At 52.0% G+C, this 20,638-nt stretch overlaps 8 protein-coding genes and 1 non-coding gene across 9 annotated transcripts; 2 read left to right on the top strand and 7 right to left on the bottom strand.

The window, feature by feature from the left end:
* Positions 1-1,811: 1,811 nt before the first annotated feature.
* On the bottom strand, positions 1,812-3,159 carry GLOTRDRAFT_110401 (electron transfer flavo protein, alpha subunit). The gene is made up of 3 exons (XM_007866008.1): positions 2,849-3,159; positions 2,067-2,793; positions 1,812-2,008 (listed from the first exon to the last, which is right to left on the bottom strand). Exons 1-3 carry the CDS (start codon positions 3,103-3,105, stop codon positions 1,913-1,915), a joined length of 1,080 nt encoding a protein of 359 aa, XP_007864199.1. The 5' UTR covers positions 3,106-3,159; the 3' UTR covers positions 1,812-1,912.
* Positions 3,160-3,270: 111 nt separating this feature from the next.
* On the bottom strand, positions 3,271-5,209 carry GLOTRDRAFT_73548 (FMN-linked oxidoreductase). The gene is made up of 8 exons (XM_007866007.1): positions 5,024-5,209; positions 4,876-4,971; positions 4,760-4,815; positions 4,551-4,709; positions 4,308-4,480; positions 3,936-4,252; positions 3,624-3,873; positions 3,271-3,560 (listed from the first exon to the last, which is right to left on the bottom strand). The coding sequence occupies exons 1-8, from the start codon at positions 5,098-5,100 to the stop codon at positions 3,429-3,431; spliced, it is 1,260 nt and encodes a 419-aa protein (XP_007864198.1). The 5' UTR covers positions 5,101-5,209; the 3' UTR covers positions 3,271-3,428.
* A 2,765-nt stretch (positions 5,210-7,974) lies between these two features.
* GLOTRDRAFT_92190 (uncharacterized protein) lies at positions 7,975-9,278 on the bottom strand (the record flags this gene model as incomplete). Its single annotated transcript, XM_007866006.1, has 7 exons — positions 7,975-8,033; positions 8,092-8,199; positions 8,338-8,631; positions 8,670-8,688; positions 8,714-8,893; positions 8,996-9,091; positions 9,120-9,278. 7 exons carry the CDS (start codon positions 9,276-9,278, stop codon positions 7,975-7,977), a joined length of 915 nt encoding a protein of 304 aa, XP_007864197.1.
* A 1,364-nt stretch (positions 9,279-10,642) lies between these two features.
* Positions 10,643-10,740, bottom strand: GLOTRDRAFT_t50. Its single transcript has one exon. It is a non-coding gene; the product is annotated as a tRNA-Asp (tRNA).
* Positions 10,741-10,798: 58 nt separating this feature from the next.
* Positions 10,799-12,463, bottom strand: GLOTRDRAFT_38668 (FAD/NAD P-binding domain-containing protein; the record flags this gene model as incomplete). The annotated part of the gene is made up of 7 exons (XM_007865772.1): positions 10,799-11,098; positions 11,151-11,201; positions 11,255-11,344; positions 11,399-11,572; positions 11,628-11,640; positions 11,671-12,067; positions 12,127-12,463. 7 exons carry the CDS (start codon positions 12,461-12,463, stop codon positions 10,799-10,801), a joined length of 1,362 nt encoding a protein of 453 aa, XP_007863963.1.
* A 591-nt stretch (positions 12,464-13,054) lies between these two features.
* On the top strand, positions 13,055-14,293 carry GLOTRDRAFT_115124 (uncharacterized protein). The gene is made up of 5 exons (XM_007866005.1): positions 13,055-13,134; positions 13,197-13,353; positions 13,408-13,466; positions 13,520-13,635; positions 13,692-14,293. The coding sequence occupies exons 1-5, from the start codon at positions 13,078-13,080 to the stop codon at positions 14,101-14,103; spliced, it is 801 nt and encodes a 266-aa protein (XP_007864196.1). The 5' UTR covers positions 13,055-13,077; the 3' UTR covers positions 14,104-14,293.
* Positions 14,294-14,473: 180 nt separating this feature from the next.
* Positions 14,474-15,837, top strand: GLOTRDRAFT_137467 (NAD P-binding protein). Its single transcript, XM_007866004.1, has 6 exons — positions 14,474-14,701; positions 14,761-14,941; positions 15,000-15,200; positions 15,260-15,285; positions 15,334-15,683; positions 15,736-15,837. The coding sequence occupies exons 1-6, from the start codon at positions 14,488-14,490 to the stop codon at positions 15,808-15,810; spliced, it is 1,047 nt and encodes a 348-aa protein (XP_007864195.1). The 5' UTR covers positions 14,474-14,487; the 3' UTR covers positions 15,811-15,837.
* Positions 15,838-17,677: 1,840 nt separating this feature from the next.
* Positions 17,678-17,915, bottom strand: GLOTRDRAFT_110398 (uncharacterized protein). Its single transcript, XM_007866003.1, has one exon. The coding sequence runs from the start codon at positions 17,894-17,896 to the stop codon at positions 17,726-17,728; it is 171 nt and encodes a 56-aa protein (XP_007864194.1). The 5' UTR covers positions 17,897-17,915; the 3' UTR covers positions 17,678-17,725.
* Positions 17,916-18,726: 811 nt separating this feature from the next.
* On the bottom strand, positions 18,727-20,043 carry GLOTRDRAFT_6723 (kinase-like protein; the record flags this gene model as incomplete). Its single annotated transcript, XM_007865656.1, has 3 exons — positions 18,727-19,110; positions 19,190-19,390; positions 19,819-20,043. Coding segments are annotated over 3 exons (810 nt in total), but the record flags the coding sequence as incomplete, so codon positions are not given.
* Positions 20,044-20,638: the final 595 nt, after the last annotated feature.

Below are 20,638 nucleotides of genomic sequence, written 5' to 3'. Positions count from 1 at the left end.
TGTTTCCTGCAGACTCTTTCTGGATTGGCTTCTTTTTTCTGAATGGGACACTTGTAAACTAAGTGTTATCGGCGGTTATACTCGTATAAAGGGACTACAGCACAAGCAGTAACCTCTGCGAGGATGTGCATTCGAGCTCGCTGAGTCTGAATTGAGCGTAAAGTAGCGTGAGATATAGCATCGGACGTCTCCGAATGTTATGATGGCTCATGATATTATCTTCTCGATGTCGCATACCACATAACACTTCGGCGCTCAATATTAGTATCTAGTATAGTTCATATACAATACAAGAACACATCTATATAAATTTTGGACCTTAGGTTCCCATCCGAAAGAAGTTATAGACAACACAAGTCAACCTGTGCCATAGTCACACTGTGTGACGTACTCTACAGGCGGTTCTCGGGGCCTTGACAGCGGTGCCGTCGGCAACAGGTCCATCCTGCGGCAAAAATCGAGCTGAACGCTCTCTGTTGCCATACTCCTTTGGGAGGGGTTCTGGCACCCTTGAATTGCGTCGCACTTTTCGTCGCACCGGCAAACTCCGGCGTGCTATGTTTGGCTCTAATGGCGCCACTACTGAACAAGGACTTAGCCATGGTCGGGCATGCATCTCAATATTCACACTCAAGTCCCTCTCAACTATGTAATTAGTGTTAGTTTGTGGATGCCACAAGGTACAGGTGAAGGGCTATTTGGAGGTAAAACTTAGAGGCATAGGGAGAGCATAGTATCAAACATAGATCCTTGTACCTCAAAACTTTTGGGTGTTGGCTTGAGAAGGATTTGAGTGTATGTGCACTCCATCTAACATGTGTATTCAATCATTCTAGTTTTCTGGGTCTCCATGCCGTACATAAGTCCGTGACAATTTACAAATAAGTAGAATCAAGAATTTCCATGTTATTCCATGGCTTATGATCATGAGGCCCAACAGACTGTAAGATAAAACTATGATGTGAGATGGATGCCAGATGTCCAGGCATCAGATACACACCATTAGACATTTTTGGAGAGGGGATAAGTATCTCTTAGACTACAACAGCACAGGACATTCTACCTGGCCCTAGATGGAGCTTGACTGAAAGAGAACCGGGGAAAACTTGGGTCCCCTATATATATCACTAACAATATCCCTAGCATTATCTTACATGGTAGAAATACTGTCCTTATGAATTTGTCGACCTCATGTAGCAGCCACAACATCTTGAACTTAGTGCAAGTTCTCAAGGTCAATTTCTTGAACAAAGGAGGGGTAAGTTGCCGGCGCCAGACGGCGCTTCACGAGTTTGAAGCATGCCAAGTGAATCACGGGGAAACATATGCGACCACTGCACACAAGCCATATCAAGACTAGAAGGTGTATCCATCCAGTAATAGCGAAACTGAATTTGGAGAGAGCAATCCACGACTTCTTTCACGGAACGGTTTAGCATGCGGCCACGGGGAAAACTCGGAACATAACTGCTGACCTACGATTAATAACACCAAGTCAATGTCAAGTCGCCCAAGATTCGGACGATAGCATAAATATTCTTTTTGCAAACTACCGCCGAGTTTGATTGGGGGAGAGGAACGTTCATCGTTTCTTGCTTGTGTTTAAAGCTGAAAAACAAGCAAGAAGTAGAAAGCAGATACAGCCTTGCGATAGCAAGTCCCCCGCAAACCGCTTGTAAAAATCTCCGTGAGAGCTACGGTCCTGCAAATGTGCAGCAGAGCGTCCTGTTACGAGAAAGAGGAAGTCACACCACGCAAGTCGCGAGTGGATATAGTCTATGGCTCCAGAAACTCAGCCGATTAATTAGGACCATCTCACCACGCGCATCGAGTTTGTTACCAATGTCATATTGCAATGAATATACAGTTGAAGATAGATATGACGTTGCCTCAGCATCCTGTGTGTCAGCCATTACTCTTTCATCTTCTCGATGATCTGCGGGACGGCCTCGTACAAGTCTGCTACGAGTCCGACATCCGCAACCTGGAAGATGGGCGCCTCCGGGTCCTGTAAGAGCATCGGTGATCAGCGATAATGATATCTTGAAGTACACACGACAAAACACCTTGTTCACCGCGACGATCATCTTGCTATCCTTCATCCCCGCAAGATGCTGAATAGCTCCAGAGATGCCGATGGCCATGTACAGTTCTGGCGCAACTACTTTACCCGTCTGACCAACCTGGAGACTGTTATCGCAGTATCCTGCGTCAACGGCCGCTCGACTCGCGCCTACGGCAGCGCCGAGCAGGTCAGCCAAAGGATAAATCGTCTTCTCAAATGTCTCTGCGTTTTTGAGCGCGCGGCCGCCGGAGACTACCCGAGCAGCTGTGGATAGCTCGGGTCGAGAGGATGTCGTCAGTGAGAGGGAGATGTGCTCGGTCGGGGAAGCAGCTTGGACCGGATCCAGCGACTTGACCTCCACGGAAGAAGACGAATCTGACGGCGCAGCAGCAAACGCAGTGGTACGGACTGTAAAGAATTTGACGGGCAGGGAGGACGGGGCGCGGACAGTAGCCACTGCGTTGCCAGCGTAGATGGGCCGCGTGAAGGTGGTAGTGTTGGAGTCGCTCTCGTGGCTCACGGATGTCACGTCCGAAAGGGCGGGGACGTCGAGTTGGGCTGCGACCCGGGGAAGGAGGGACTTAGCGGAGGAGGAGTGGGCGGAGACGACGTGCGTGTACGGTTGGGATGAGGAGAGCAGCTTCTGGAGCAGAGGTGCAACAATTTCAGGTAATGGATGTGCGTAAGATGGCGAGGATGAATGGAGCAGCGTAGTAAGGCCTTTGAGCCTGTAAAACAGGGGGTAACTGAACAGTCTTGAGCACAAGTGAGGGGTCTACGTACGACTTCGCCTTCTCCACCACTCCTGGAACTTCCTCGGGCGAGCCCACCACCAGCCCAGTCACCTGTCCACCGAGCTGCGTAGCCGCCGTCACCGCAGAGAGCGAACCAGAGTCAAGTTGACCGCCTCGGTGCTCGAGATACACAAGCGCATGGGGTGATGGAGCACTGGCATATGTCCGGACGATAGCCCTGCCCAGGAATAAAGATCGCCTTGTCTTCACTGCAAAACTGAAGTTGCGTACGATCATGCTGGCCATTGGGAGACTTCAGGTGTAGAAACTTCGCTGAACGAAGGCCTACGCCTGCAACTCAAGAGACTTTCCCCGCAAAGGAGGCCACTTGATTCCGCCGGGAATCTCCGGCACTCGGAACCGGTAAGTCCGATTGGCTGCCACACCATTTTGTGGCAGGCATTGTACATAGTAGTCGGTACTCCAAGCTATTTGCCAATATACTTCAACCTCTAACCCACATGTTGTACTATACTACAACTTCGACAGATTCTATACATCTCTGTACGTCTACTATCAGTGTGCATAGGAGTGCCCATAAGATTTCTCCGTACCAAACCTAAACATACCTAGATGGGCGGATACTTGGCACCCTCCGCATGTGGCATGGGTTTCTTCCCAATAATCATCTCAGTAACTTCCTCAGCAACTTCCTTCTTCGCGGTATCGGGAATCGGCCTATTCTCAGCCATTGCATGTATCTGATGATTCAAGGCAGTGCTTAGCTCCCCAAGAAAATCGATGAGGGCGAAGGAAAAAAGAACCTGAATCACCGCGGCAGGGGTCTGCAGACTACTCTCCACCGCATTCTCGGCCGCACCCTTGCTCTTCCCCTCCAAGATCTTCTTCGGCAAATCTGGTTCTGCACACAGCGGTCGCGCAAGGCCGACAATCTGGCACGTATCCTGCTTGACGGCCTCCGCCATGGGCTCTGCGTTTCTGAACCCACCAGTAACACAAAGCACGGATTTCTTGACGTGCGGCCGAATCCGGTCAGCAAACTCGACGAAAAAGCTGGGATATGTAAAGGATATCGGTGAGTACCAAATATAAGACGAAGCAAGGCAGGCACTCACCCCTCCCTCCTTCTCGTACTCTCCTTCTTATGCTCAAACGCCAAGCTCTCGTACGTCCCGCCACTGAGCTCAATCAGATCCACCCGGGCTTCCTCCAGCTTCTCCACCATCGTCGCACACTCCTCCTGGCTGAACCCTCCGTCGATGAAGTCATGGCTATTGATCTTTATCGAGATAATGAAAGATTCATCCGGTACACGATTCCGGATGGCCTTGATAATCTCGAATACAATTCGGGAACGGTTCTCAAAGGACCCGCCCCACTGGTCGGTGCGCTTGTTGACCAGGGGCGAAAGGAACTGGGAGAGTAGGTAGCCCTGATAGAAGGCTGCATGAGGACTCATACGATCGGGTAACCTTGGATGCACCCACATGAGCAGAATGGAGCTGCGCCCCGTCCGCGCCAGCTTTGTACAGGACCTCAGCACCAAACGCCCATCTATCAATTGCATCCCAGATCTCCTCTTCTGTCATCGCTCGCGCAGGCTGAAAGTTCAGACCCATGACGCCGTCGGGGCATTTCGTGTCAGACGCAGAGACAGGTTCTGGTTTTGAACGGCAATGTAAGTCATCCAACTTACCCAGTCCCGCACGACGGAGAACATAACCACTCACGTTCGCAAACGGTATCGGGGGCTTGGCGACCAGCGTGAGTCAACTGACCGATACAGAGGGAGCCATGCGCCTTCGCAGCTGCAACTGCAGGCTTAAATGCTTCGACAGCATCCCAAGGGTTATTCTTGTCAATGATGGCGTTACCCGCAGCCTCCAGGTCTAAAACATGTTAGCATACGCCCTTCCCGGATTCGAATCGTATAACTCACAATCACGGTGCACCGGAATATTCCCGAGCACTATCACTCCAGTCAACCCTTCACCCCTTCGTCCAAATTTAATGTTTTATTATCACTCAACACTGAAACAACGCGGGGGTGCTCACCATCGCTTGTACGCATTGATGTAGCCCTCCGTGGGTTTGCCGCATTCTGCTCTATGGTCAGGGTCCCAGGTGCATAGCCGCTCCGTCATCGCTGACCTAAAATGTCCATGTTTTAATCACGATGGGCGCCTCAAGCCAGTGAACGCACTTCAGGAAGCGATTGGGCACAATCTTGCCGCTATACGGCAGCTTGATTTGCTGACCCAAAACCTTTGCGGGATCCATGTTTCGCGGGAAGCAAATTCGACGCGGTTAAGATACAGACAAGAGAAGGAGACAACATGGATACCAGGTCTCGAGTCTTAATAATGGGCTAGTACGTACTGGTGGCGCGGGACATGACGGAAGAAATCGATGAGCAGCTTCAGCACGGATCTATGACATATGTACGGTCAGCGGCAAAACAAATCGCCCTTTCTGACCTTTCCTTATATGGCATGGGACCTTCTAAATCGAGGTGTGGGCTCGAGAGAATGGAGCTCCTCCACAGAACCTTCACGTAGCAGTGATCAGTATACCATGCACTTGCTGCCGTACTAGTATAGAAGGACCCAGATACAATTGTACACCAGAAGTTTCCAATCATTACTGAGAGTTGGACCTTGCAGCTCTGGCATGTCGCCCACATGGCAGTGGAACCTTCTCGTACCACGTAACAGAGTCTACAGACCGGGTTCTTCTAGACAATGGGCACACTGAAGCGATGTTTGAGGTGACCGGAATCGAAGAAACGTCGCCTCTGCATCCAATCTGCATCTCCCGCACCCTATGCCCGCAATGGAGAAAAAACAGCCTGAGTCATCAGGGAAAGAAAAGGCCAAAAGTCATGGAATCGTGAATTGATCAGACAGCGGGCCTGGAGGGCGGATGCTCGTGTTAGAGTCATGGAGTGTGTATAGGGAAATTGGAGACTCTTCGCGGTCCGAAGCAATATTGAGATGAAGCCCTTGATGTCTCCGACCTGTTGAGGGTTGAGAGATCCAAGTAAGGCCTGAAAAGAGCAAGAAGGGATGAATCCCTCTGACGACCTCCGAGTACCAGCGCATACCGGTTGGGTGCCCCTAATCCCAGCGGACAGGCTTTCGCACTGGTGATAGTCATTTGTAAGGCTACCCTGCAGGAATCTACGATGGAGGGCGGTATAGGAGCCTCTCGGCACTCATTGAGGAGATTAACACTGACTCGTACCGCATCGCAAGCCCGTCAATGAAACAAAAGGCCCATCCTGCGCTGTTCCGCCAAGCGTCATAGGCCGCAGACCCTCGTCAATGTTCAGAACGCGAATACGCGCTGCCGGCCTTCAATCTGCTCGCGAAGGGCCGCAAGTAACGACCAGCACTTAGAGTATGCATGATGCACCGGATCGGCCCGAACGATCTCGCCCCGGCGGGGCAGAAGGTGCCCATGCAGCCTGCAACGCCGCCACCAACGAGAGTAGACAGCATGGCCGTATCGAAGGGCAAGAGGGTTCAAAACGTTCAGACGTTGGCCGTAGAATGAGGATATTGGACGTCGCTGCGTAGGATTTCGAGTCTCGACCGACCCTGCTCCGACCTGTGCCGCGGGTTCTTTCCGGCTGGAGCGCATCGCACTGTGATTGGACAGGAGCGCCACACATCTCACTGAGGCTTTCGCCCAAATTTCTCCTACTCCGCCTGACACTCAAGCTTGACACAGTACAGCGTACAGGACAACGTTCTCATGGCTGACTTCTTGCAGTATCTGCAGGGCGCCGCGATGAGCTTGAGTGAAGTGCACTAGGCCAGACTCGGACTTTAGCACCGTCATTCACGAGGGCAATATTCTCGTCCGTCTGCGTCTGGTTCGCCGCGCGTTCTGGTCCTAGGTGTTCGGGCGCGGTCCTCGCAACCGCCGTGCCCGTTACATCCAGCCTCTGCTCCGCGAGTCAGGGGAGATACCGGATTCAGTATAGTTGCCTTCATTGTCCGCGATTTCGTTCACGGTCCTCTTGCGACTGTGGCTAGAACTGTTCGCCCATGAGTGCAAAAGACTAGCTCCACTAGATACATGGACCGGTAGATCGTCCTCGTATCCATCTGCCTGGTCTTCATCATATGCTTCGTCCCGCGTGTTTTCCTCCTCTTGTCCATCAGGGAATATACCAGTGTGGTACTGCTATATGGCACTGCCTACGGTCTTCCCTAGGCTCCAGCAAGGAATCGTAGGTCTTTCGAAGAATACATAAGGTTGGGCGCGGGTGGCAGGTGCCACTGCGGTATTCAACCCGAGGGTCACTCGGGTGCGGGTACGGTGCGTGGACTGTCCACACCGTGCCATACCGCGACCCGCGATGCCGGGTATACGGGTCCGCGGTTCTCATTGAGGGGGCCTGTTTTGTACCTGAAATGATCAATTTTAGACTTAGAAATCGACTGACCAGTCATTTAGGGAGCATATTAAGACCACTACCAGCCTTGCGAGCAACTTATGTGCAATGGGCGAGGACCCAGCTCACCTGGTAAGCCATTCTTGATGCCTATGTAGTGGTCCCCAGGTGGCCTCGGGCATCGGCCAATGACCGGCGGTCTCGACGGTGGGTTTTAGACCTGCACCCGCCGAGGGTACGGAGTATGCGGGTGCGGGTGCGGGTGCGGTGTCGCTCTGACCACCCGCAGTGCAACCCGCACCCAACGCTAAGAATACAAAGGACTTGATTGTGGGTTACGGGGTCTGACTTGAATAGCAGAGTGCACCACTTGTCTAGACATGACTTAAGGTCCTCGAAGTAAGCAGATACTTCAAGTAGTGTGTTTGGCCAAATAACGTCGTCCTTCATGTATCCCGACTTGGACACCCCTGCGTCCATGAAAGTGCCTCGCGTCCATCACGAAACACCAAATTCTATAGTGGTTTCCCCCCGGATACATAGTCCTCCATAGGTCTATAGATGTCGGATAGGTCAACATAGACAGGGGGAAACCAAAATAGGGAGTCATAGGTGAGATGCGTTTCCTGATTGTCCACCGATACCAGACAGTTTTGCTGAACAAGATATCCCTTTCTGAGTTATTGGGACCGTTGTAGAGAATGCAGATCCACATGAGCACGTAGAAGAAAGACTCGAGGTTCCATTTAGGTCTATGTACCAATTTCCCGCCCGAGACCAGGAGTTCTATAGCCATGAAAGGCATGGTGCCCTAAGCATCAGTGAGTATAGACATACCACGTAAGGTACCACGACAGAACTCATGGTACGTTCGGCTTGGCCAACCTTTCGCTCCTTCACCATCTCCCCATGGTCCTCGGAATACCACAGTGCATAATTGAGGTCAATGAGCAGTCCTCTTTGGCATCCAGAGTCATCTGGCGTAGTGACCAGCATGATGTTATTGACACTAAAGTCTCGTTGGAGGATGTGCACCTTCTGGAGTAGCATCTGGTGAGGTATCGTAGAGGGTTTAGTTGAAATCCATGGTATGAGAGGAGGTCGGAAGTGCTCACCTTGAATGACATCTATGAAAGCGCTTATTAATTCCTGTTTTGTTGCGAAATGAGTAATAGGAACCGCAAATGGCTGCAGCACCAGATGCCTATGCAATTGACAGTGCTGTCCTGACATGACTTTCTCCTTCATTGCCGGAGGTCGTATCAGGTCAGTCATATCCTCCGCTCCTCGGAATCTGACGAGCTCTTCATCTACTAGCTTGCAGACACCCTTGATTCCGCCTGGTACATCTCGTGCAGCATTCAAGAACTCAATCTCAGTGCTACCCCGCGTGACATCTGGCCAGTAATCTTTGATGGCATACATGTCAGCGCCACAGGTTGCACACCAGCAGGATGTTCCACAACCTATAATTGAAGGGCTGTTCCACACCTGCTCCTCAATCACGTATGACTTGCCCGCCACAGTCAAGCTACGAGCACCGCCTCCAGGACACCTGACGCTGATGCTGGGGTTGAACCCAAGATACTCCTTGTCCAAGAACATGACTGCGGTAAAGACCCTCAAGAAGACAAGGGGATTTTCATGCATGTTGAACACTTCAGAGGACATCTAGCCAATGCCGTCGAAGACATGGACAATAAATTGATATCCTAGAATAGCCAGTGAAAGTATGAATCGTCTGTCATACTGGCTTCCATAAATGAGACGGACACCCTCTGCCACAGCCCTTTCAGTGTCCTTCTTGGCATGGTAGTTACTCTTCAATTCCCAGTCTGAGATGACTGTTTCCCACATCTGGGCCACCCCCTTTTCGAAGATCAAGACAGATCAAGACATCCGGGCGGCATCTGTAGCCTGGCCCACCAGATAGATGATTCCCATTCTTCGCGTAGTTGCCAGTTACAACCCTATTGCAGTCTTTCTTGACAATTTTCCCGATTTCCTTTTGCGAGGTTTGTAAGCCAGCTGGCCAGAAGCTTCTCTTGATCTCCATTATGGGACCCCTGTGTCAGAGAAGGGCACCTATTCCATCTCTTGTTTGCCTTCGAGTATCGAGAGTCTCATCCAGTTGCAAGTTTTTTGTAGGTGTCAATGGGCACTAGTGATGCCGCAGTCCGGTTCCCGAACCTGGGAGAACCAGTTCGAACCTCGGACCGGACCCAGGTTCTGGTCCGCGGTTCGGCTTTGGGGTGGACAATGAGGTCCAGGTGGAGCCACAATGCCCGAACCATACCTAAATATGGTAATTTTGAAGGGTTCGAACCCGAACCTGACCAGACCCAACACCATTTCGGGTTCTTTGAGGTTCACAGTCCGGACATTTACCCGAACTGGACCTTGGGTCCAGTCCCAGGTCCGGAAATTTGGGCCAATAACCAGACCGAGCCGGACCGCGGCATCACTAATGGGCACAGGCAGAGCAGCATCGGGGAAGAGGCGCTCGATGAGTCCAGACATCTTGTCTTGGTAACCCTCTAGTTCGGCTTCAACCTGTTCCTCGATGTCGCTGAGTGTGTCCTCGCCAATGGACAGATGAGGGGCGGGGTGTGTAGCAAGTTTCACCTTGTGAGGCATATTATCAGGAGGCTTTCGCGTGGGTGCCGAGCTTTCAACAGTACGGGCTTTAGGAACCTTTTTGCATCTGCCGGCCATCATGCGGAGGCATCCACGAAGGAGGCAGAGGTGGAAAAGTAAGCACACACCAGAGGTGGGGTCTTATAAGAGCTTGCTGCTCGCAGAAAGGAAGTGCTGTTGCAAAATGAACATCGATCAAACATCAGATATATACAACAAACCTCGGTCGTTGTGAGCCCTGAAGTGACCAAAGAGAGAACAAAGGTCACACAGTAACTCTACACAGCTCTACGTGTACTGAGCTACGATGTTCTTTCCACCTATAAGATGACTCACAGACAGTCAATACTAACGTCGTGGTGGCGTACGTTCTGGTGCAGTAGGAAATCGGATGTGCGTCCAAGAAAGAACACGTCGACCAGGTAATGTGGCCCCAACGCGCTGGTCACGGCGTCACGGTCGCGCTAGTGATCATTGTCCTGTGTGACTCTCGCTTCCACATATTCCCACGGTAAACCTTCCACGGCAGAACTTGATCCCGTGAGTCGCAATCGAGGCGAGCAGATGGGGGGATGACTGGGATTGTCCCTGGATGACTCACAGCCTTAATCACTGATGGAAGTGCATATTGGAACTCGTCTGGACCGGAACGCCCGGCAAAGCTTATATTTTAGCCATAAACAAAGCAGAACAGGTGAAAATGGTGCAAGATCATACGGATCGCCATACAATCGAGGGGGAACAGCGGCAAAAGATTCCTACCGATGGAAACAGTGTAAAACACTCTCTGGCGGGGAGTCGAACCCCGCTCTCCCGCGTTTTGGCTTTTTCCGAGTGGAGAACTTGACAGGCGGGTGTACTATCCGATATACTACCAGAGATACCTCAGCGATTCAAATTAACCTATATAATAGGCCAGTAAATGAATGATGCACTTTTCTATTGCACTTTCCTCAGTCTCTTCTGCTCTGATAACCATTTAAGAACATTCTGCTCATCCTCCTCCGGCGTAGACTCCCACACCCAGCCCCATTGCCTCTGTATGACGTCTGCAAGCCTGTTACAGTCCGACCCATACATTTCACTGTTGAATTCATACAACAATGCGGCATCCCATGATCCTTCAAGGATGTGCTGGGCTTTCCGAAGGCGGGCATCTTCATATGCCTCCAAAACGAGAGGGATGGACTCGATGTCAGTGTCCGGATGCTGTAGGAGCAAAGAGAGTATATAGGCATCCTATAGAGGATAGCATAAGAGTGCATCATAGCAAGCAGAGACTCAAGATGACCTCTATTGCCTGCCCGGCACCAGCACCCAGATGTGGAGTCATGGCATGCGCCTAAAGGACCTATGTCTAATCGTTCACGGAGACATTGATATCGGGGGACTCACAGCATCTCCCAGCAAGGCGACCCGATCGGTTACATAGAACGGGAGAGGTTTGAGATGGTGGATAGCCCAGCGAGTAGGCTTGTCTATGCACTATATGGTCCGCAATTCATCTGATCCATTCATACAAGGGTTGGAGGAACACACCTGTAGCAGCTCCTCGACTTCCGGCTCCCAATCAGCGTAACAGTCTAGCAGCTCTTGCCTGGAGCACTCGGTTACCCAGGGTCCTTCATAGGGTATGCCTTCCTTCTCAGGCTCGGATGCGAATGTGACCACGTTGACAATACTTCCCTGAGAGATGGAATAGCTAACGACATGCTACAGGACGTCATTTCCCGTCGCAACTGACATGCTAATGTGCGACACACCTTACCCTTGCCGCAGTACTGAGGATAATTGTATAAGAGGGAGAGGACTAGCTGCTCAAGGTGCCGATACTCACCATCATAGGCCTGCTCAGCGCACTGTGACCCTCCTTCAGCCTCGATGCAGGTATCAGACCACGGTACGCGATAGTCCCGCTCCAGACAGGCTCAATATATCCTACAATGGATTCCCAGTCGCCTCGCTCGTTCTTTGTCCTTTCCGCTTCTTCTCTATACATTTGTGTCCGGATAGTGGACTTGATCCCATCGCATCCGATGACCAGATCGCACACAGCAGTAGAGTCATCTGCGAAACAAAGGGTTATGGGAGACGACGACGATGAGCGCGTATAGGACGATAGACGCTTGTTGAAGTGCGCAATCCCTTCCGGGAGGTTGTTGATCAAAACGTCAAGAAAATGCGCTCTGTGGAAACGGATACATCCATCTACGAACCATGTTTAGCACGCCAAAAGGCTCGCCTGGCAGGAGCTATGCCTGACGTACAAGGCATCTCGGAAAGCAGGAACCTGAAGCCCTCCTGTGGCTGATCTGATTTACGGAAGTCGAAACCCACTCCGATCGACCCGTCCGGAGGAGCATGTGCGACCTTTGAAAACTGGTCTGCTAGGCCCATAATTTCAAGGATTCGCCATGTTTTAGCCCATATCATCACGCCTGCGCCAATTTCGGAGAAACGCTGCGCAGCTTCATATATGGAGACCTCTATCGACGGGTCTTTGGACAAGGAAACAGCCAGACACAAGCCGCATATACCGCCTCCGCTAGAACGCGATAGCACTGAATACCATAGACAACGAAAGAAAAAACATAACCATACCATATCGCGACGCGAAATCTAGGAGTTGGCATGACACGGTCTTTACCATGTACAAGGACGCTGCGGTTCATCAACTTGCGGAGAGTAGCCTTATCGGAAGGCTTAAGCACCTCCATTCAGTGTTGAGTTTCATTGATAGAAGACCTCTATAGTCGAGGTTCCCACAAGACTGAGTACACAGAAGTGTGAGCGTCTGCGGAGCAGAGATAACCCATAAATAGACGGTTGGTCATCGGACAGATGGGAGGGAGTAATCAATGTCAAATTGGCTTCACTCTACTAGTACTGCCTATTCACCCCAAAACATTACGGATAGTCAGTGTCTCGCAGAGGACCATTTGAGCGAAATCTATCCTCACCACCCAGGGAATGACGACGTTCAAAACGGATGGCTCACTTGGGTGCGATGCACACCAAGCATAGCAATGCATCATCTCCGTCGTGGAGAGCGGCGCAAGGAAATGACTGCAATCGCGGCATGCAAAGCTGACCAAGGGAAGCGGCGGCCAGCGATCTGCGCAGTTGTGGCTGTGGCATGTAAGGACTTTATATGCGTGAGAAAGCCGGACCGCGGTTCCCTCGTTTACAGATCCTGACCCAACCCTTCCTTGTCTAAGATGTCCTTCTACTATCCCAAGACTCCTTTCTCTCTAGCAGGCAAGACGCTCGTCGTCGTTAGTGCCCCTACAGCCCATTTTCCTGCGTAGGATGCCTCTGATCAGGACCGTCAAGGCAGCCAATTGTCTCGGCCGGAAATGTTTCGCAGCTTGCGGTTGATTTGCTCATTGCATCGTTTTCCTTGAAACACGTTGGTATCTTCAATCCCAAGGACGTCATCCCTGTTGTAGCTGCGCGTGAGGATGGGGAATCAGGCGTAACGACTCCCATTGAGCGTAAGTCTGGTTTACCATCATTTCACCAGCAGTGCCTGGGCTTACGCGTCCTAGTCTATGGACAAGATGGAGTTAGTATAGTCGTTGTTCAGCAGAGGTCACCTGCCCTCAAAGTATGCATTGCTTTTGCCACGAGAATTTGCTGAGCTAACATGAAAGGGGCTAGAATCGGAAGCAAGAATTCACGGAATCTCTTCTAGACTTCATCCAGACATCCGGTATCGCATCCGTTCTCTTTTTATCAGGCATCAACTCCTCGAACAGAGCTGATTCGCAGATGATGTGCGTGGTTATTCAAGATAATACCGTGCTTATGTTCATCTGTTTGATTGTCTCAGAACCCCGACATACCACATCGTACCGAGCAATTCACCATCAATTGCCCAGACGTCTCTGTCCTCAATATTGAACCTACCTATTCCGTCGTATACCTCTCCCTCTCCGCAGTACCGGCTCTCAGACCAAGTCATACGTCCCATTGAATCCACTCCAATACCGTTCATCCCAGGAGGCGGTCTTACCCGGCGGATTCTGTCTACCATTTCCACGTATCCCTCATCTTGGTCCATCCCCACTGCATGCCTTCTGCAGTTCGTCATGGAGGGCGATAATAGAGGCGATGCTCACCTATTGGCAGCGGTCTCAGCCAAGGTCCTGGGCATCGATGCCCGGATTACGGAGTGGAAGCAGCCTAGCAGCTGGCAAGTAGGGTTATTCGGGACTGGGCATGACCAGACATTATACGGTTGATCTGGTCATGCTAGCTTACGATTGAACACTAAGCACTGACTCACCAACGTATCCGTATCTGCGAAACTCCCGGGCGATGCTGTAACCAATAGTGATCGTTGCAGGCCGGATTATGGCACAAGCAACGATGATTGTATGTTACTATGTATCCCATGATGAGAGGGTGACAAATCAAGTGCAGAGAACTATCGATCGAGCGCATCTTCAAACTGTGCTATAGCATAAACACCCTGACGTGTCGCCCCATTGGCCAAGACAAGTTCACTGCCGAGCACGTACGCAAGCCTTTGGCGTCATGCCAGACAGGATACATAACAGCGTTCGAAGCAACCGTCCCTTTCCGTGTGTCTTCTAACCTCCCAAAGCTTAAGTCAAGTTCAAGTCATGGGACAGGTCGATATGCTCAAGGAGATCCTCCGCCACCGTGCGGGGGCTCCTCCTCTCGCTGTTAAGGCCGATCTTTCTGGTAAAACGGTCATTGTCGTAGGTGCCAATACAGGGATTGGTCTGGAAGCAGCCAAACATTTCGTGAACATGAACGCCTCCCGGGTAATCCTTGCCTGCCGGAATGAGGAAAAAGGCAGAAGAGCTGTGGCAGGTAAGTAGGCTGGAAAGCATGATGTTATATGATCGCACCATGACTTCCTCATGATATAGCGGTGGAAAGCGCGACCGGAAAAAAGACCGCAGAACTCTGGATGATCGATCTGGCTCGATTTTCCTCTGTGGTTGAATTCGCGGAGAAGTGGGAGAAAGACGGGGGCCGCCTTGATTACCTCGTCATGAACGCTGCCAAAGCGACCTTCACGTACACGAAGGAGGAAGGGTGGGAGTCGACGTAAGTAACGTCGCGTACTGGTCCACCCAGTATCGGTTTCGCTAAACTGGTGCACCAGACTGCACGTCAATCACCTATCCACAGTTCTGTGCTCTTTGCTCCTTCTACCTTCACTTTTGAAGACGGCCTCGGAACATTCTGTCCAGACCAGATTAGTGGTCGTGGCCAGCGGCGTTCACTACTGGATGGATCTCAACGAGTCTATAAGGCAGTCGCCCAGCATCCTGGAGAAGTTAAGTGAAGAAGGGGTTCTGCAAGGGTGAGCAATGCGCATTCGTCGCGGTTAACAGCGACTGATCTCACCGCTTTGATACTCAGACAGCAACTATATGTGACATCGAAACGTACGGGCCTCTGCACCTTTTTGTGGCAGATAGCTAACTAGTGTCTAGTGCTCAATGTCCTCTTTGTCAGAGCACTGAATGCACGCCTTCCACCGGCATCTCCCTTGATCGTCACCGCAATCGACCCTGGATACTGCGACTCAGAGCTCCGCCATGAAGCCGAGGACTACCCGCCTCCGTCCGTCGAGCACAATGGGGAGCGAATCGAGCTGGTGACTATTACGAGTGAGGAGGGCTCCCGTCAAATTCTGTACGGCGCTCTAGGACCACCGGGAGCAGTTGAAGATCCGTCAGCCGTAGACAAGATTAAAGGCGGATATGTGTCTTGGAATGAAATCGTGGAGCCAAGTGATTTCGTCCTGAGCGACGCTGGAAAGGAAAGCGGGGACCGCATATGGGTACGCCAAATAGTTTTGATGCCATGGTGCACAAACTCAGACCCTGTTCCAGGATGAAACTGTCCAGGTGTTGAATAAAGTGACTCCGAAAGTTGGTAAAATTGTGGAGCGATATCTCAAGGCTTAATGAGGATTATAAGCATGTAGTACGCCTACTACTCATTAATGGCGATCAACTGCGTGCAACCAATTAGTTCCCAAATGTGTACGCCAAAACCAGAGTTCGTACCACTAAGCTCGCTAGAGAGACAGGCTGCTGGGAGAGTAACTGATCTCTCGAGATCTCAGGCTGTTCTTGGGCGGGGCGCTTATCAAAAGAAACAGTATGTACCTCAGGCTTGTAGGTTTGCATCCCGGCCAACGTTCAGATTCCAATGGTGGGGGGCTACGCGCCCAACTTGAATCCGCAGGCTGTGGTTTAGGGACGATATGTAAGTAGGCTTCGTATCCAGTCGTGCGACTGTCTGCTGCCAATGGGCATCGTAAGATAGACAACGGAAAGAGTGTTTCGGCTGTTTCCGACATGTCCCGAAGCCCACACGCACTGTCACACTTTGATGCTGCGAGTACGCAAACACTTCGAACTCAGATCCAAGTCAAACCGACAAATATGCCCTGCTGTTCAGTTACAACCCAATCATGGACGGCAACCAGACTAGCACTTCGCGTCAGAATCCCCTCGCACTCGCTTCTCGACGGCACGTCACGGTATCAACCCACCAAGCGCCCTGCGTCCCCGGCATCAGGGTTCACAATGGGCACGTCTTTCCCAGTCACAGGAATAAAGTAAGGTTTACGTTCAGAGCCCATCAGATGACCAAGCGTATCACAAAAGCGTCGTCAGCGTGTTCGTTGCGGTGTGAAGGAGACTAATAGCAAAACAGGCGCCCGCTCTGCAGCATCTTTTGAAAGCCCTCCTTTCCCGAGGCTGGACTGACCACACAAGCATCGACAGCGATGACTGATAGGACAATGGATCATCCAGGCATCGACGAGCTTCCATTCGATGTTGTATACCGCGTCATCAGTTTCATGGACCCTTTGGATATCCGCCGCCTGGAAGAGGTAGGGCGCAGTCATACCGGCTACGCGCAACCCCTACGTCGCTGACGATTGCGTGTCCCAGGTCAGCAGGCGGTGGCGCGAGATCTCTCGGAACCGTCTAATCTGGACGGCGGCGTATCGCTCCCGGACCTCCCAGTACCCAACGTACCATGGGATACTACGCCGACATGCGAACTCCAGCGACTGCTATGTAAGGCGGCCAGAATCGAAGCCGCATGTACCAGCGGAGAGGTGAAGCCTGTCCTCCGATGCAGCATTGAAGAATGCGGAGTGGACTTGTTTCAATCCGTTATGCTTGACCTTGTGAAGGGGCGTTGGCTGGTAACAGGCCGTGCAAATTATGTCAGGTGCTATGATTTGCAGGCCCCCGACCCTTCAGCGAGCCCTGTCACGTGGCAGGCAATTGCGGGAGTCAGGATGGCTGAATCGGTCTGCTACGCTTGTTTGGACGAGGATGCCCTTCTGTACGCGTACATCGGGACCCAGGATTCTATGTAAGGCTTTGAAGGAATGACCCATAATACGCTGTCGCTCACCGTCGTGTGTGACACCCGTAGAACGGTCCTCAAGTTGTCCCTTGACCCTTCTCGCCCTACAGCGTTTAGGTGCATCCGAAGGTTAGAGTGGCATTGCGACGATATCTACGACGAGTTGGAGGGAGCGGCGCAGGTCCTAAGCCTGAACGATCGGTTTCTGCTTGCTTGCGAGTTCTACGGGGGCCACGGGGAAGACCATGCAACCCTCTTTTCCCTCTATACAAGGAACAAGTATAAGATCTCTGTTCATCAGGTACTGAGATTCACACTTTCTTACTTGCTTATGGGACTCAAGCCATCTCAAAGCGTACTAGTTGGTCAGGTCTTTCATGGCTATTGTGTAATCCGATCCTCACATCAACGCACGTCTGGTTCTGCTACGTTCGTCAGTCCCGCGGGGGTGATACCGAATCGGCATATGTCCACGTTGAGGCATTCACCTTACCTTGCGAACCAAATTGGAGGAATGCGTCCCAATTCCTGTCCATGACGCCAAATAAAACGTTCCGTCTGAAATGCTCCCATATGAACGACCATATCCCCACGATACAAACGCAAGGCAGGAGTCTGCACCTTCTCAGCACCTACGCGCCTCCGGACGCTGCCGCTCATACTCTTTGCTTCCTCTCATGTGGCCCGAATGCACCTGCCGAAATACTCGAATTCTCCCTACTCGAACCGCCGAACCGCCGCACCCCCGGTTCAGTGGCCGTCCACAAATTCCAAACCTTTCCAGAATCCGTGGTCCTCCCCAGCTACCCTACACCTTGCATCTACTCGGCACGGGGCACCTCCTTCCTCATCTTCCGTGAGTACCGCAAACTCAAGTTGTGGCGACTCCGCCCGCGGGCTGGCACGGACGACTTGTTGAAGCTCGAGCCGTGTGATATCCTTATCCCCAGGCGCCTCATTTCTTCTGTGAAGGACCAAGTGGCATTCGATGCGGGCACAGGGAAGTTGTGCGCCAATGTTACGCTGCACAGAGGCGGCCCGAGGGAGCCGTGTCCCTTGATTAATGTTTACGATCTCGTCTCGTCAGGTATGAGCATGCGGGGCATGTAGTAAGACGGCCCTCTCCATCTGTCCCATGTCCGAATCACCCCATCTGTAGCGACGTCACTGGACTTATGAGGATACAAACCTACATAGAGCCTCGGCAGTACGAAATGATGAACAGGCTAGCGAGATACAAATCGGATAAAGCGAAAGAGACTACGCATACATGCACGCAAGAGATGCAGAAGAAAGAGAGACGGGAAGGAAGATGAAAGAAGAGGAAGGAATTAACGGGTTTCGTAAGATATGCTACACCTCCACTGCGACCCACAGAATATCATCTACTGATACAGCAGCGTCCGTTCGACGGAGTCCGTGCCAGTCCATTGTCCTAGGCAGAACCACACTCACCGCCTGATCCTCCCCTCCCATGCCTCCCAGGCACCCCTCACCCACCAATGCTCCCTGACCTCTTCGATCGTCGCCCGCCTCTCCGGATCCTTCTCCAAGCATCTCCGCATAAGACCCAGGCAGCCGTCGCTAATCCACAGCTTCTTCTTCTCCCCGCTAGCCTGTCCCTTCTTCGTACCATCATTCAGCAGTATCCTGCCCTCGATAGCATCCTGTTCCGTTGGGAATGGGGAGTTCCCGGTCAGGAGGTAGGACAATAGAACGCCCAGCGTCCAGATCTCGGCGGGCGCAGCCTGGTACGGCTTTCTCCGCAGAATCTCAGACGCAGCGTACGCAGTCGTGCCATAGAACAAGTTGTAGAGCGGACGGGGTCTAGTCGGATCCGCCACCACGGCACTCCCAAAGTCGATGAGCTTGACCTGAATGCAGCGAGGCGCAAAGGCAATAGATAATATCGTAAGGTGACAACCATGTGAATCAGCAGCAGATTAAGCGTACCCGCAAGTCTTTGTCTACAACCAGATTCTCGTCCTTGATGTCACGATGCGTGATCCCCTGTCTGTCGAGATACCACACCGCTTCAACGACTTGGGCAAAGATATACCTGGCTTGAGTCTCGGATAGCCTCTTATGTTTACTCTGTTCGATACACTCGAACAAATCGTGCGAGGGCCTGCGAGAAAACTTCGGGCGAACAACCTCGAGGTGCGTGCCCTTGGGAGTGGGGGTGGCCAAGGGCAGCGGGACTGGAATATTCAGAGCATCCGGATGGGGAGAAGAAGACCCATGCGGTTGAAGTCCCCTGTCGCGAGGCGCTGGGCTAGTAATTGTTACCTGGATATCAGGATAGCCATCCGCCTTGGTATCTTGTACGTGGGGAGGGAGATGGAGAGTAGATTGAGGCGGGGTATCCGGGAAATTGGAATCGACGGTCGTATCCGAAGGCGAGGCAGAGAGAGGTGGTGGAGAGGAGACCAACGAGGGCATCTTGCCCGGCGCTGTGATGCGTTTGACACCGGTTCGCCTTTTGGACGTCCAAGGAGTCCCATGTAACTCTTGAACCTGAAATGCCACGGCATCAGCCAGGTCAATAAAGTGGTCACTAGCTAACGAATACGCTCGCGTACCAGATAGAAGTATAGTTCGTCTTCATACACGTCGATGCACTTGACGATGTTCTCATGATTGATCAGACTGAGCAGAAGAATCTCGGTAGGAACCCTTCCTAAGATTTCGTCGTCCATCCAGGAATTCTCCGGCACTTTGGCTTTGATAATAAACTTGACTGCTACCTCGTATCCCTCTGTACGATGACGGGCGGTCATGACGAAGCCATATCCGCCAGAGCCCAACTCGTCCTCTAGCTGGAAGGCCCGCACAAAGGCAGAGTCGAGATAATGGTCGTTCGGGAACCTTGGGGAATACACCCGTGCCTTCGTCACTAGCCTGTAGTCGGTGACAGGTGAACGGCTGAGGGAGGGTCTATCCCGACCCGTCGAAGGCTGTTTGAGCGGTGATGTCTGTGGGTCACAATAAGAAGAGAACGATGCCGCGAAGGGATCAAATTCGAGCGAGGCATTGGCCAGATCCAATGCGGGCGAGGGACCTGAAATGGGCCGCTCATACGAATGTTGCTGTGGCTGCTTCAGCTTGGCTGCGGGAGTAAAGACGGGAGCGACGGGCGAGAGGGGTCGGCTCGGCCTCGTTTGTTCCTGCGCAACGGGTATCTCTAAGGTAGACGATTCAGCAGGATAGCGAAAGGTGAACTGGCTGTTCATCTGACTGAACATAGCAGACGGGTGTCCGAGCGAGGGAGGGGTGAAAAGAGTGTCGCCCTCTTCCTCAGAAGAGTCCCCGGCGTCGCTGTTGGGCGAGTGGAGGAAGAACTTTGCTGGAGACATAGCCGACGACGTGGACGCTAGTTGTGGACAGCGAGCGGCCATGGTG

The sequence above is a fragment of the Gloeophyllum trabeum genome (assembly GCF_000344685.1).
Source record: "Gloeophyllum trabeum ATCC 11539 unplaced genomic scaffold GLOTRscaffold_00004, whole genome shotgun sequence".
NCBI classification, from domain to species: Eukaryota; Fungi; Basidiomycota; class Agaricomycetes; order Gloeophyllales; family Gloeophyllaceae; genus Gloeophyllum; species Gloeophyllum trabeum.
The sequence above is the reverse complement of the archived record's forward strand: the minus strand, read 5'-3'. Positions and strand labels throughout refer to the sequence as shown.

Excerpts from the sequence above, each read along its gene's own strand:
- GLOTRDRAFT_110401 (XM_007866008.1), bottom strand. The coding sequence starts at position 3,105 with ATGGCCAGCATGATCGTACGCAACTTCAGTTTTGCAGTGAAGACAAGG. Across the intron at positions 2,794-2,848 it reads GTGGTGGAGAAGGCGAAGTC|GCTCAAAGGCCTTACTACGC; the intron begins GTACGTAGACCC and ends CCTGTTTTACAG. Across the intron at positions 2,009-2,066 it reads TGATCGTCGCGGTGAACAAG|GACCCGGAGGCGCCCATCTT; the intron begins GTGTTTTGTCGT and ends ATGCTCTTACAG.
- GLOTRDRAFT_115124 (XM_007866005.1), top strand. The coding sequence starts at position 13,078 with ATGTCCTTCTACTATCCCAAGACTCCTTTCTCTCTAGCAGGCAAGACG. Across the intron at positions 13,354-13,407 it reads CGTAACGACTCCCATTGAGC|TCTATGGACAAGATGGAGTT; the intron begins GTAAGTCTGGTT and ends TACGCGTCCTAG. Across the intron at positions 13,467-13,519 it reads AGAGGTCACCTGCCCTCAAA|AATCGGAAGCAAGAATTCAC; the intron begins GTATGCATTGCT and ends GAAAGGGGCTAG.
- GLOTRDRAFT_110398 (XM_007866003.1), bottom strand. The coding sequence starts at position 17,896 with ATGAGCGGCAGCGTCCGGAGGCGCGTAGGTGCTGAGAAGGTGCAGACT.
- GLOTRDRAFT_73548 (XM_007866007.1), bottom strand. The coding sequence starts at position 5,100 with ATGGATCCCGCAAAGGTTTTGGGTCAGCAAATCAAGCTGCCGTATAGC. Across the intron at positions 4,253-4,307 it reads CGCAGCTCCATTCTGCTCAT|GGCTACCTACTCTCCCAGTT; the intron begins GTGGGTGCATCC and ends GCCTTCTATCAG. Across the intron at positions 3,561-3,623 it reads CCCCTGCCGCGGTGATTCAG|ATACATGCAATGGCTGAGAA; the intron begins GTTCTTTTTTCC and ends TTGAATCATCAG.
- GLOTRDRAFT_137467 (XM_007866004.1), top strand. The coding sequence starts at position 14,488 with ATGGGACAGGTCGATATGCTCAAGGAGATCCTCCGCCACCGTGCGGGG. Across the intron at positions 15,286-15,333 it reads ACTATATGTGACATCGAAAC|TGCTCAATGTCCTCTTTGTC; the intron begins GTACGGGCCTCT and ends ACTAGTGTCTAG. Across the intron at positions 15,684-15,735 it reads AAAGCGGGGACCGCATATGG|GATGAAACTGTCCAGGTGTT; the intron begins GTACGCCAAATA and ends ACCCTGTTCCAG.